General features: G+C 41.6%; 1 protein-coding gene across 2 annotated transcripts in view; it reads right to left on the bottom strand.

The window, feature by feature from the left end:
* LOC144792068 (uncharacterized) overlaps positions 1-14045 on the bottom strand; it is a 211900-nt gene extending 197855 nt beyond the window's left edge. Inside the window, exon 1 of one of the 2 annotated variants that reach the window (XM_078666915.1) lies at positions 13769-14045. In XM_078666915.1, coding sequence (XP_078523041.1) covers positions 13769-13812 — 44 coding nt within the window. In that variant the 5' untranslated portion in view covers positions 13813-14045. The remainder of the gene's footprint in view (positions 1-13768) is intronic. The other variant, XM_078666916.1, reaches the window with a different exon arrangement.
* Between the last annotated feature and the right edge of the window lie 419 nt (positions 14046-14464).

Here is a 14464-nt window from a genome sequence, read left to right as displayed (position 1 = left end):
TGTTAGAAGGGTGGGCTGGTTAGGCCCCCTAAAAAAAGATATTGACGGTGATCTTGTCTTAATAAAATTTAGAAGCTGCTCAGTCGTTCCCTACCTGCGAACTTTGTACCCCCGTGAAGGTGTTGGCCCAATATCCGTCTGGGATCTACGTGACTTTTACCCAAGCATTGTATATACTGCTCATCCAAAACCAAGGGCAGAGTCAGCACACTTGAAGGGCAGAAATACAAGTGCACTCTGTGGCCATGGTTTTTCCGCCTTTAATCACCCCTTAACAATGTACATTGGTCATGGGTATGGAAAATCATGAACTCTACTATGAAACAAAGGAACTAATTCATGCTGCATATACCAATGTTTTATCTTCTTGCCATTCTGTCCTTTTGTATGTAACTTTTGTCATGAGTGTTTTTAAATGTATGCTTTTATGATTTTAAACAAAAATCTAATAAAGCTGAACTGAACTGATTAAACCGTGTCTTTACTCTCTTATAAATTCTTATGTTTGCAGCATATCTGTTTTAAAAAACAATATTCTGATCCAACAGATTGACAGGTGTTAGGTTGTGATTTGTCCAATGTGTGTTTTCCCCTCTATTGCTCTCAGGGAATGTCTAGTAAGGAAAAATAAGTGCTGGTGGGCCCCACCAGGAGCCATCGGCTCTAATTAAGCACTGATGTTACCTAACCAAGACTTCTGGTCTGGATAACTTGCAGAAAAAATCAGATTTAGAAAAGTCATCCAAGCACAGATCATCTTTCCAACCTAGTGCTTAAAGTGTGATCATGAGCTGTGCAGCCAGTTTAAAACATCTTAAATGAAATTGTGTCAGTGACAAATTAAGTTTCCACCCACTGAAATGAGAAATTCTGGTTTCATTAATTTAGAAAGGCTCACAGTCAAACCCAACAAATTACCGACCAGATTTTGGACATGTTTAAGCCAGCTGACAAGCTCTTTGGAACAGAAGTTTCAGTTAGAAAACTAGAGGTAAAGCTTTATTAGGACCTTAAAATACCCAAGTGGTATTTGCGAGTCATATCAAAAGAGAGGGTAGAGTTCAAGAGTCTATGCGCGGCTCATAAAGTAATTTACGGCCACGCACCGGCCTATATTAAAGAACGTTTGGACATCTACAACCCAAAAAGAACACTTAGATCCTCTGTTTCTCAGCCGCTGATCTGCCCGTGGTACAGATTGGTGACTAAGGGAGGGAGAGCCTTCTCTGTGTTGGTCCCTCAGTTATGGAATAAGCTGCCAGAGGCGCTGCGTAGAGAGGTAAACCTCCTAAGGTTCAGAAAGTCTTTAAAGACATGGTTGTTTGGGAAGGCTTGGGGTGCAGTATAGGCTGTTGTATTATTCCTTTGTGTTGTATGTAGTTATGGTACAAATTCCATCGGTATAAATTCCATCTATTTCCACGCGCCTAGAGACCTGTAGGTGATTGGCGCGATATAAATCCAACGTACAAATACAAATACAAAATATTTACCTCCCACAACAAAGTAGCATTACCTTCTAGGGCATGGAGCTCTAAAGAAAGAGATGCTCCCCCTCGTCATTGGGCAATTGTGAATTTAGAATATGTTCCACAAAGTGGTCACAGTTCGTTGACAGATGTGTGTTATACTGCCCCACCTGTGCTATGCAGCCATATTACGCATTTCAGGAGCCCAAATGTTCAATCTATATGTCTCCGGTGCACCTGCTGAACTAGATCTAATATCTCGTGGAACAATATGATCCCTAAACAGTTCAAGCGACCACAAATGTGCCTTAATGAGGAAACTATCAGTGAGTAAAGGCCTAAAAGATGCTTCTTGTCTGTCTTTGAAGAACTTGAGAATGAAGATGAGTTTTGTTACTTGGTGGTTAAGATTGACTTTCCATCACATGCCTACCACTAGACATATTTGGTCATTCTCGCTGGACAAGTTACAACCTGTTACCACATTCATTCAGGGGATATATAGCTACATTTATATAGACAGATATATTCAAAAACAAGAATACTCATCACTCAACGTGGCACTCATAAGGATTGCGTCCCAAATTATTTACTTATTTGATGTGGCAAAAACAAACGACAACGTGTTTCGACCACCACAGCTGCTGTTACCGAGCCTAGTGCAGATTATAGTTAACTTATAATGACGGCCTTAGAAATCTAATAAATGAAAAAGCTGTCTTCCACCAGTTAGGGCACCTGCCACAAAGCTAACCCACACATCCCAGCTGCTATCCTAAAGCACTGAGGTGTTTTTCTCCTCTACTTCATCTACACTTAAGGGCGGGAGCTGTGAAGCTGGGGATTGCAGGTGCTCTCCCTTAACCTAGCGAGGAGATAGGCAGCCAGGATTTAATAAATGTTAACTTACATGAATAAATTCTACTAAAAATACACCTTATTGCAATCATTATAATGAAGAGCAATTCAATGAATGTGTAGCCTAAACTATTCTTAACGTTAAAAAAAATCCCACTGACCATAACAAGTTGAAACCTGTCAAGGACACCAAGGAAATCGTCTGTCACCCACTGACCTATTCAATTAATTGGTAATATTTCAAAAAAAATTCCACATAATATCTAGTGGAAGGAACACGCCTCAGACCCCTGAGGCGTGTTAAAATTCCATGTATGTGTATTTGCACGCAAATATGGCAATTGCTCGGCTTGTTTACAGACAAAAACACTAGTGAAGGCAAATATTGAACTAAGGGGGCACCCTAAGGGTATTATGGTACATAATATTAATAGTGAGCCACATTCCTCCCTGGGGCTACTGCACTCATTCTGTAGGCGTCTGACAACTTCTCTTAGTGGTTAGTGTTCAGCAAACCACAAAACAGCACTTGCTAAAGCTCAAACTAAAAACGTGTTTTTGATTTACAGAGGACACCAAACGTTAACGTGAAAAAGGCCCCTACCCCTTCCAGGATACCGTTTTCGAAGAAGTGGTTTTACAGGTACATAATCAAATATTATTCAACAGTTACTTGAAATATAAGCACATTGTGCCTGCTTAGCATCTATTTGTCATCTGCTGTCTTTAAACTGCACTGTTTCATATTACATCTGATGGTTGACGCTTTAAAAAAACTGAAAGCATGACAAGCAATGGGCAGGCACCCACAAGCCTTAATTGAAAGCAATCAACTCTGTTTTTATTTCGGATAAAAGAAAATGTAGAAAGAAGTCTTGCCAACTTATCAAAGTCACTCCCTTGATGCTTCCTGGGACTTGGATAATTTTTAGATCTTACAAAATGGGGGGAAGGGTGTAAGATGCAGATTTTAAATGCAAAAAACGAATGAATTTGTGCTTACATTGCAAGAATATACTATAAGCCTGTTTAACACATGCTGTACGGACCCAATATTACACAATGTAATTCATATTCATATGAAAAGGCCATGTCAATGCTGTTTTTTGTATAATTTTTGAAAATGTGATAGAGAATTGAGAGACAAAAAAAAATATCAACGTATTAAATCCCTTATAGGTTCAGTGTATCTTCCCACAAAGGGCAGCGCTCATGCTGCATAGTTACATTTCCTCCTACGGAAGAGCCTAAGCGCCAGTAGGGTGGACAACCATTCCTAATGTGACACTATGCACTAGAAGACCAATTACATCCTTGATCAAGGAGGTGTTCCATGGGAGTGGCTTGGAAACCCAGAGGAAGCGCTATGTTCTAGGTGCTTATTAAATTCATGATGGTGAAGGAGCTATTTGTGAGAATCAAGAGGTTCAGCGGAGGTCCAGGGAGGCCCGAATGAGTGGACTACTTTTCGGCATTCCACATAAGATAAATATACTTACAACGCGATCTTGCTTGTAAGACAATATCACATGCATTGAAAATGTGTTGTATGCGCTAATAAATAAATGTCAATAAAAATGTTGTTTTTTTTATAAAGATAAATATACTTACAATTATTCTAATTGGAACTCCTTTATCTATAGCCCAAGATCTTCCTGAATTCGCCCCTCTATGGCCTTTATTGACCTCCCTCATTGGACAGCTCCAGCCCTGCCTCAGGAAGGACTACGTGCTAGAAGCATGGAAACCTACGTGCCAATGAAGAAGTGTACACTGGAGGCACATTACACCCCTGTAACAGCATGCCCTAAATCGTGCAACAATGGCCTCTTCCCACACCGTGGGGAAGTTATGTATTAGGAGCATGACTTACCCAAGAATGACTTGGGTGCTAAAAACACAGCTACAAGGAAGAGCTCTCTAACATGAACATGCTTACATCCTAGTCTATGAGTTGTATGGTAAAAGTGTTGCTACAAATGTGCTCAAGGACGAGATATGTGACAGGAACAAGGTCACATCCCTGACCAACTAGGAGCAATCTGCCTGAAGGGTGACTACATCCTTGCAGATGGAGAAGCCACGTTTGAGGCTATCGCAAAACTCAAGCACACATAGTGTTCGACTTCTGCTTTAAGGTATTGGTTTGCCTTAAATTAGGCTGCGTAAAAATAAAGATCACATTTTTTATAGACAAATAAATCCTCTTTTCTGACAGGACCTTAAACACTCCAAACTTACAGTGAAAACTTTTTCAACTTCTCTTTAAACTCGGTGAGGTAATATCACTCACCAACAGTTGCTCCATATGCCTCTCTCTGTGAGAATCCTGCACTGTTTTCCTCTATGAATTGTACTACTATTCAATTAGATATAGAGGGAAGTCGTCAATCACATGTCCATATAGAGTTTTAAGTCACAGAACATCTACCAATACACCATCTCAGGACTGAACAAATATTTTGGGAAGCTGTTTTAGATCCATAAGAGATCCATATTTACTTCATTATCAAATTAATTGGCTGGCTTCATCTGCCCCTGTCTTTTGTCATGGATCAATCAATCTCTCACCTATCGCTCAGTCTGTTTGAAAATAATCAGTCTATAAACAATAATATTACTCATCCTAAGAAGCCATTGTTACACCCGTCAGAACCATCAATGTCCTGCTAAAGTCCAAATTTAGTCACCCCGTCAAGCTGCAGGAAAGAGAACTCATTTAGAAGATTGAGACATTTGTGGAACAAAACTCATCATTATGCCTACATCAAGGTAATCTCCACCCTTAGAAATGGACTGTTTAATTACTGTTAGGCTGGTTAATAACCACCGGATGGTAATCAATGAGGACTGTATCATCCATTGACCTTGTTAAATATATCAGCGGTGTTTGCCACTTTTATCTACCTCACTCTTTTTAAACCCTCAGCCTTCTCCCCAGATGGCCTGGTCTGACTGACATCTCTTGTGGGCCATCACCAAATTTCCACACACCTATTTTTCATGTCCAAACCATCACTCTTATCCCACAGGGCCCTAAAGGTGCCTCTATACTTAATATTCTGTTCAATATTTAAGTTCCTGGCCACAGCTATGCAAGTTTGAATTCCACTAATACCTTCATGTGGATTGTCTAAAGTCAATTTACATTCTAAATCACAAAGGGGTTGTCTGAACTATGCTTAAGAATAACTAGGGTGATTATTTATTCTTTTTTTCCATAGGAGTTGCAAATTGCAAATAAGCCTAAAGAATATTGGAGACATGCCATGGAGAGAATTAATGGACTTTACGTACTGGTTTGAAATTTTAATTGTGAATCACTATGTTTTTATGTCAGTTCTTTAATCCTGTAGCAAATTGTGATTTTCCAACTTATGATTCGGTTCAGTTCATAAACTTTATTCGGCTAGTTAAAAACATGCAATAAATGTTGATTTACAGAAAATAGTCCCAATAAAAATTACATCTCAAAATTCATTTCTGTACCAAATGTATTATTTTTCAATTTATGATTCATCCTTGTAGCAAATAAAAGAATACATAATTTCCAATTCCTGAATCATTTTAAAGTAAATTGTTTTTTTCCAATTTTCATTTCTTTCGTGCTCTTTTCTAATGGCAAGTTTTAGAGCAAAAGTGTGAAATATGTCATTCGATGCACAGCGAGCTTTGGGCCAAATTCCCACCACTTCACTTTTGGATTATTATAATGTGCTCAGTTTAGGTGGTCTGCCTGCTACCAAACACCGAAATTCTTTTTTTTTTGCAAAATGGACAGAAAGTTAAACTAAAGCCAAACTACAAGTGCAAGACATTCAATAGCTCGAGTCATCTCACCTCTAAAGCTGCCACCAACATACAGTCACTTTTTCTAGTTCTCTATAAAGCTTAAGTTCTCATATTGAAGTACCAAAAGATATCTGTCACATCATTCAAGTAAGCTTTAACTAGTGGCTTTTAGAAAGTCTCCATCATATTTGAAATATTTGTAGCTACACTTCTCAATGAATGACTTTGCCTTATTACAGGTCCTCTGTGCTGATGTTTTATTCAAAGATAGTGTGTTATGTGGTTTTAAAGTTAAGATTGTTTCGCTATTTCCATGAAAATCGTGAATGACATTCAAGTGACAGAAACTGAATTTCTCAATTTTTTGCTTGAATTGATACACAATTGATATTTTCTTGTATGAGGTTCCCTGTAAAAAATAAAGGAATGTTGTCAATTTCAACTTTGTACTAGTCAGACCAGAGCAAATTGAAGGTTGCTTAAGAGAAAATTTGAAATATGTCCCCTCGGGAAGGCCCTCAGATTTCGGCCTCTGTGATCGCGGAACGTAGATCTTATGAAGTACAGTTTGGGGAATATTATCCTGCTCCAGCCCCTCAATTTCAAAAGAGAGAAAAGTTTAACATTATAGCAAGGCTGAACTTGTCAGCACACCAAATAGTAAAACTATGCCAAGATTTTCAGAATGACTCACAGATATGCAAAAAAAATAATCTTGGCAAGCACTCGCTACATGTAAATAATTTTTCTCAGACATATTCATTGTGAGATATCCTGAAATCTAACTTTGTTTTACTCTAGTCTGTTAGCGGCTCAGCCATACATTACACGCTGCTAAATGTATTATCATATCCCCCAGGGAAGTATGCCATTCTTATTTTATGACACTGCATCTTCAGAAAGCTGGAAAAGAGCGTGACTGAAACCTAAACACGATTGATGCGAACAAATATTAATGAATAGTACTTTGGGGGCTCCTCCAAAATTAGGAGAAATTTGGATCATCAAATTCGTTCCCAATTAGCCTAAACGCTTGTAAATATAAAGTAATGTAAGTAATATGCAAAGGTTAATGTACCCCCTACGGGACTCGCCTCTCCTCCCTTTAGCAACTTTTTGAAAGAAAGTTGTAAAACCAACAAAATATGATACTTTTTCAGCAAGGTTTCAAGAAAATAACATGATGCATCTTTTCAATGTTAGCATACTTTGCATTCTAATTGTTTCTAGTGAAGTGAATCATATTCCATAAAATTAGCAAACACTTTGCAGTCATGTACATGCATACCTAATGGCTTCCACTGCCTTCAGTTGTTTCTACACCTCACACAATCCGTCAATGAGGGTACCCAGGTATTTCAGCCATGGTGCGGCACTTTCCAAAACCAGAATATCCATCCCTTCAAAGTACAGCGATTCAGGTCATCTATTTTTGTCATGGCCATACGAACCAAACATTTTGTATAAGGTCCAATAAAGACATTTATTGGCTGGGTTGTTTACAAGGTTTCTTTGGTTTTGAGATTTGTTGACATCATACCACAATCGTATTGATAAAGATTCCTTCAGGGCATGACGCAGACAGATTGCTTTGGTGATTACCAATCTCTATTAGCCTTTCACACTGATCCACTTAAGTAAGCTGAAAGATGTTTTGTCGAATCTTAGTATCTTCTACAATTAATGTTGCCATATTGTGAGTGACAGCATCCATCATATCTTAGGATTGCACGCCTCAACCAGTGTCTCCACAGCACACAACAGTTTTCAATTATTTACTCCAAGCTGCATTCACCATGTTGGTGACTATAGGTTTTGGTGCCCTACGCCATTACAGATAAGTGTTACTATTACTATTGAAACTTGACACTTGTGTAGCGTGCTGCTACCATTTACCTGTCACTCTTTGTTGCACTTAATCTTGTTGAATTTGCTGCAGGGCGTCGCATGCATGCATGGCTGATTCATTTTGTAAGCTGCCTCTATCGGTTCTACCACCACAAAACCTAGGTCGAAAATTACTAAGCGTACGGGATCAGTAAACAGAAACATTTACAACCACGCTCATTCCTTAGGGTACGCTCTGTACTTGTTGTGCAATACTTTTCACAGCAGCAGCTGCACTCCTTCCTTGAGTATGATGGGCTCCAGACAAACATCTCACAAAAGGAGGGAACGTGAAAAGGATGCCTCAGGGCCTCAACTGGCAGCCTCCCATTCGCCGACGCAATCCATCAAATACAGTTCCAACCCCCAGACGCCTCTGTTGCTTTCGATTTATATTACTGGCCGATGACTGGTGTTGCTTCACTTATTTTGACACGATTGAGCTCTGCCTATGAGTGCAGTTCTGCATTGGAAAATACTCTACTTACATAAGAGCAGAGCTGGTGAAATGCTCTTCTGGTATCAAAGAATACAGAGTGCACCGATGACAGAGCAATTTTGCACCACCTTTTCTAGAATATGTAGATTATCTTGATGCTGGACCAACTTTGCACTAATACTGCAAGTAAATAATGTTTGGAGAGAATTTGAAAATATGTCATTTTCCTAAACCTGAATCTCTGGCTTTGCTGGAGTGACAGTACGTAGACGGTACTGTTGCCAGTACAATTTTGCATTAAAGATTCCATATTCCATGGATGGCATCAGTTCTGGAACAATTTTGCATCAGCATTTCTATCGCCACTCCAGTCTCAACTGCACCAGTGCAATCTACATAATTCTGAAACATTTTTGCTAAAGTACATAAAATGTGACCCCTGAAGACAGTCCTTGTCCTCTAGTAAGATATAGATGAGTAACACAGGCTCCTGCGGCGCAGGAGGGCCACAGCATTCTAAGGAGCTCCCAACCCTTCAAGGATGAGGCATTTAATCCAAGGCCTCCATCGTACCTCTATCTTGCCCAATTTCCCGCTCTGTCAATTCTCTCAAGCCAAAGTTACTCTGTCTCCCCTGCTTCAATTTTCTCATCTCTTAGGCCATTTCGTTAAGGCCAAAAGCAACACGGGAACAACAATAATGAACTGGGCCCTAATATAAGCAAGAAAAGATAGTAAAATAATACTAATTGGGGATTCGTTTGCGCTTCACACCCATGAGCCCCCATGCCACTGCATCTGTGGCACAAATGATACCTACTACTCTGCCCCCTCTCTCCAATGACCCATCACTCGTAGACATGATGCCCAGAGCAGCATCTCCGCCCCTTTGTGTGAAAAAAGGGAGTAAATCCCACAACTAGCTTCCTGTTGCTTTGGACCTGTCCCCTGCTCAGCGGGGGTAACCTGTGTCCAAATGCTAACAAGGAAAAAGGGTTCCCACCCACCACTTTGCTAGTAACACAGCAAAAATTGGGGTGCAGTGCTTAGTGTCAATGCACTTGCTGCACTGATGGTTGTGATGGCCATTTAAACATATCTCCACCTTCCTCAGAGGATCTTCATGAGAGATCTGTGTCTGTCCATTTGTAAAGAAAAGAATTAGCCTACACATAGCATATTTTCCTCTGGGCCATCTCCTTGAGGCTATCCATGGACAGAGGACTAAAGAAGAAACAGGCCTCTTCCACCAGGGTATATGTAATCTGTTCAGGCAGGACTGTTCCCATGAGGCACAGGGTCAAGACTGATTTGCATATGGCTGTGTATGAACTGGGGTGGCGAAGTGAGCTAAAGAACGATAATGGATTCACCCCAGATCTGTGATTGGGGGTGTGTCTGAAAGTGTCAGCGCTCCGTTCATCATCTCTTTGTGTTTGCTTTGTTCGCCTTAAGTTGGCAGGGTATGCCCGGACGTGGGTCCCTTTCTTAATTTGTCACTGGATCCAAGCTTGCCTGGCGGATGAGGGGTGTTACCCCAAAACTGTTCCCAGGATGCTTGTTTCTGTTTCAGGGAAGACCTGGCTTGGCAGTTCAGGCTGGACTGTTCCCATGAGGTACAGGGTCAAGACTGATTCGCATATAGCTGTGTCTGAACTGGAGTGGAGAAGTGCGCTAAAGAATGATGATAGATTCAACCCAGATCTGTGACTGAGGGCGAGTGTCTAAAACGTTTCAGTGCTCCATCCATCATCTCCTTGATTTTGCTTTATTTGTAATCTGAAAGACATGCAAATGTTTGCTATTGGTTAAACCAAATGTAAAGGCTGCCAGGAACAGAGTACATCTTTAATTTATGAAGTCACTATTCTTTTTGAGAGGTGATCTAAGGAAGTTGTTTTGGAAAGTTTCCTTTTAATATACTTGTACAAATGTTTGCACTAGGCACATTGTAATTACCTATTTCTTAAAGGTATTATTTGAAAGCACTTATTTTATCTTAAATACTGAATCATTTTGTGGCAGCTTATCTTATACTCAGGACCACTGGAACTATGGAATTCTGTGGCTGCGGCATTTTTCACATATTTATAGATTTGTTGCAATTGCCACATAATATACCATCTGGCGCATATTCTACAGATTTTAACAAAAACAATGTTTTTCTAGCTCAAACCGATCAAAAGTTACTAAAAAGGTAACAAAACATGGTGCCAAACAATGAACAGCCCATCGTAAAGGTTGACGTTCACCTTTCTGTTGCTTATTACTGAATTGGGTGTTACACGGGCACTAATGAGTTGAAATATTTGCCCACACAGCGTTATCATATGTAAAACTGACAAAATAATGTAGTAACACTATCACAAAAGTGCTGCATTAAGTTGCGTATTTTGGCATTTTTCACTGCATAATTTATAAACCCTGCCACATAATTTTGTCCTTCCTGCCACATAATTCCAGCAGCCTTGGTTATACAGGGTATATTGCAAATTTGTAATAATGACTTGCATATTCATAGTGCTTTGTGTTACAGGCTAGAACTTCTTAGCACATGTCACGATTCCGCACTGTGCCAACCTGGATTTAATTGTGTGACTCGCTGGTTTCACAAACCGGCACCTGCAGTGATCACATTAACATAACATTTAAAAAAAAGTGTTTCAAAGGGTTAGTTTAATATGCATTTTTTTTATTTTATGGTATGTGCATTATTTTATATTCAGCTGGGTAACCGTGAAAAAACAACGAAATACAGAAAATATTTTTCTATTCTTTTTAGTCAAGTCTTTGACCGTGCCACCATGGCAACAAGAATCCCAGTTGCCATACTTTTAAATTCACTTTACCTGGTATCAGGGCTTTAAGTGGGATGAAAAAATTGGGGGGTAGGGGGTCTCTCAAAGGGGCATGGCCTATGAAATTAAGGGTGTGGCGTATAAAAACACATAAGCTAAAAATCTGTGCTTAGGATAGTGTACATGGCGACTGGTATTTTCCTGCTTATGTCATTGCTTCCAGACATTTAATACAGCAAGTAACATTACATCTACAACAAGCCAGGACTATTGGCTTTGTCAATGGGTCTTAGTTGCATATGATAAATAAGCAACAACTATGCCTTCAGTGTATATTACATTGAAAAATATTACATTGAAAATGCTTCAGTGCTGAAATGATAAGACTCTGAAAGAACTATAACAAGTCTCTTTGAAGATACATCAAAGGCGGTGGTACAGCTGCAGAGTTAAGATTCCCCCCCCCCCTCCCTAGGGTGAGGGCAAAATTCGAGTGCCCGATAGGGACCCGTCTCAGCATCTGATTTTTAGAACTGCCCTGTGCTGTATGTAAATAAAGACAGCCTGGAAACGCGATAAAGTCGCACTTCCAGGCCATCTTCATTTACAAGTATTTACAAAGGCATTTGCGCCCCCACCCCCGGGAAAAACAGCCAGGGTTCCCCGGTGGGGCACACCGCACAGTTTGAAGACCTCTGCAATAGACTCTATTGCCTTATTTAGGTATAAATTGATGTATATACATTGCATGTCCTCAATTAGAAATCCTTCTTGTGCAGCACATTACTACGTGATCTTGCCCAGCTCTCCGTTGCTGTAACGTCCCCAGCATTCCTACTGCCCACAGCTGCCTTATTTTAGGACTGTTGGATCGTTGCCCTTTCATTTCTCTTATCAATTTATGAGACATCTATGATGGCACGTTCCCTTTGTTCAGACATGTGATAGGTACTGCGGGAGGCTGTGGCTTTTCAAACGTATCCCTAACAAAGTGAAGTGAATATGGTACCTTTTAGGCCTCAACGCGTAATTTAAAGATTAACGTTTGCAAAATCTGTGTCTGAACCTCTCTGCAACACAACATGGTGGTACTTGACATCCTTACTGTGGGATGCGCCGTGTAGCCAGCATTGATTGTGGTCTAGATACAGACGTCCTTAACTTTGGATACAATATAATCATTGGACGGGGAACAGCCTTAAGCAAGAAAGCCTAGGACTCATCAGCCTTTGGATGTGTTTGACCCACCCAACATTTAGTGCCCTAAAGAAGTCCTGTCCTAGGACGAAACGCGTTGGCTACACTGTGTGTAGATTCATATAAGTTTGACTCCACTTTTTATCTACTGCGAATGGAATAAAAAGAAAAAACTGAAGAACATCTTGACTGAATATGGACTTTATAATTGTTCTTCTTGTTCACAACTTTTGATGTGTGGTGCTCCCGTGCTTGTGATCTGAGCCGTTGTGCCAATAAGAAAACCATCATTAGTGTAATCACACACCTGTCCTCAGCCCCCGCCTTGATTGCATGATGCTTTTTTTTTACCATATTTTCAGATGTTCCCTAGCCAACTGCTAGCTAGCTCCCCACTCCAGACAGAACATGGCCCTGGAGAGTTCAAGGCAGAGAGCTGTCCATTTCAGTGTTTCTCACCGGAGGTCTCACAGGTGAAGGAAGACCCTAATGGCCAGAGTGACGACTTTGGAGCTGAGGAACAGGGTTTGAGCCTCAGCGTCGGTTCAGCATCCTGTGATTCTGGGCAATTCACAATCTCCCAGTGCCCACTAAAAATTAAGGTGTACTTGTGTAATGTACCTGGTAAATACGTTCGGGTCGAGTTCGTGCTGCATAAATCTTATAAATCTACAACAACAACAACAACAAAAAAAAAAGAGGAAGACCTTAGTGCCCTCACCCGACACCCCACATAAGGCCACCAGCAGCACCAGCATGCACGTGCATAGTTTGTATCCAGACGGCTAAGTAATGAATACAAAACAGTAGCAAGCTTGAAATCGGTGTTTAACTGCACTAGTGTACAGATAAAATGTTATCAAGCCTCTAGGCTCACTCAGGGTTGAATATCCCATGGTCGAAAAGTGGAGAAAGGGGGCGTTTGTCATATTTAGCAAAGAGCACTAGCCCTCAGGCAGAGGCTGCCACTGAAATTGATAAAACGCTCACAGAAATGGCGGGTCTCCTCAGCGCCATGTGTCTGTCTCTAATCTACTTTCAATTTTGCATGGAAACTCCCCACCGCCCTTATCCCGCTCTCAGTCCAAGCCATGTGCACGCAGAGAGCCATTTTACTCGCCATCATGTATTATGTACTCAGGAGGTCAGGGCGAAGGCGCGCGGCCACCCGTGCCCTTGACACCCACGCGCGCATCACTGAAGGCGCCTCTGCGGCCGCGCGCTGGAGAGCTGGACAGCGCCCCGGGCAGCATCCTGCGGAGGGAGGAGGCTCCCGCGCGCCATCCATCCGCCCCCCTCTTCCCGCGCCCGGGAGACCCCGTGCTCACCTCCCAGGCTCCGCCAGCCCTTCCGAGCCGCCGCTTGTTGTCATGCTGCCACCTGGTCTCCCAGAGCTGCAGGCGAGGCTGCGTGTTGTCGGTCTCCCTCCTGCTCCAACCCCCAGTCCCTGGAGCACAACAAAGGGACGCGCGGGCTCTTTGCATGCAGGTGTGGCTGCAGAGCCCGCCCAGCGCACGAGAGCCAAGTGCAGCCGCTCGCGGAGGGGGCGCGTGGGGTTGCAGGGCTCAGCAGCGAGAGGAGCGGGAGCTTGTCTCTGGCGGAAGTGCCCAAACAGCCCGGGGTCGTGTAAAGGATGAGCGTTGGAGGGAAGCCGTCTGCAACCGCGTTTTATTGTTTCATTGTAGACGCCCCTCGCGCTGCACATGCATACACAGATGCACGCTGCAGAAAGCTGTCCGCGACCCAAACACTGTTGACTCTCTTTTGCACGAGCTGAAGAACCCTCGGCAGTGCAACGTGGTTATGCAAGGCGTGCAAAGAATAAAATACAAAATGCACACTTGCGGGGTTGGAGAACTCCATACACAAGCAAGTTGCCGTGTTCTAGTGTTTCTTAATAAACAGGAAAGTAGTGCTAATTTCATCATGTTCAATTGTATCTAACACAAACGTGCGGACCCCCCCCCCCTCACACACACACAAACAATGTTATTATTTTGTAGTGTGTATTATATAGTAATTTG

Source organism: Lissotriton helveticus, chromosome 11, assembly GCF_964261635.1.
Source record: "Lissotriton helveticus chromosome 11, aLisHel1.1, whole genome shotgun sequence".
NCBI classification, from domain to species: domain Eukaryota; kingdom Metazoa; phylum Chordata; class Amphibia; order Caudata; family Salamandridae; genus Lissotriton; species Lissotriton helveticus.
Note: the sequence above shows the minus strand (reverse complement) of the source record. Positions and strands in the feature narration are given on the sequence as shown.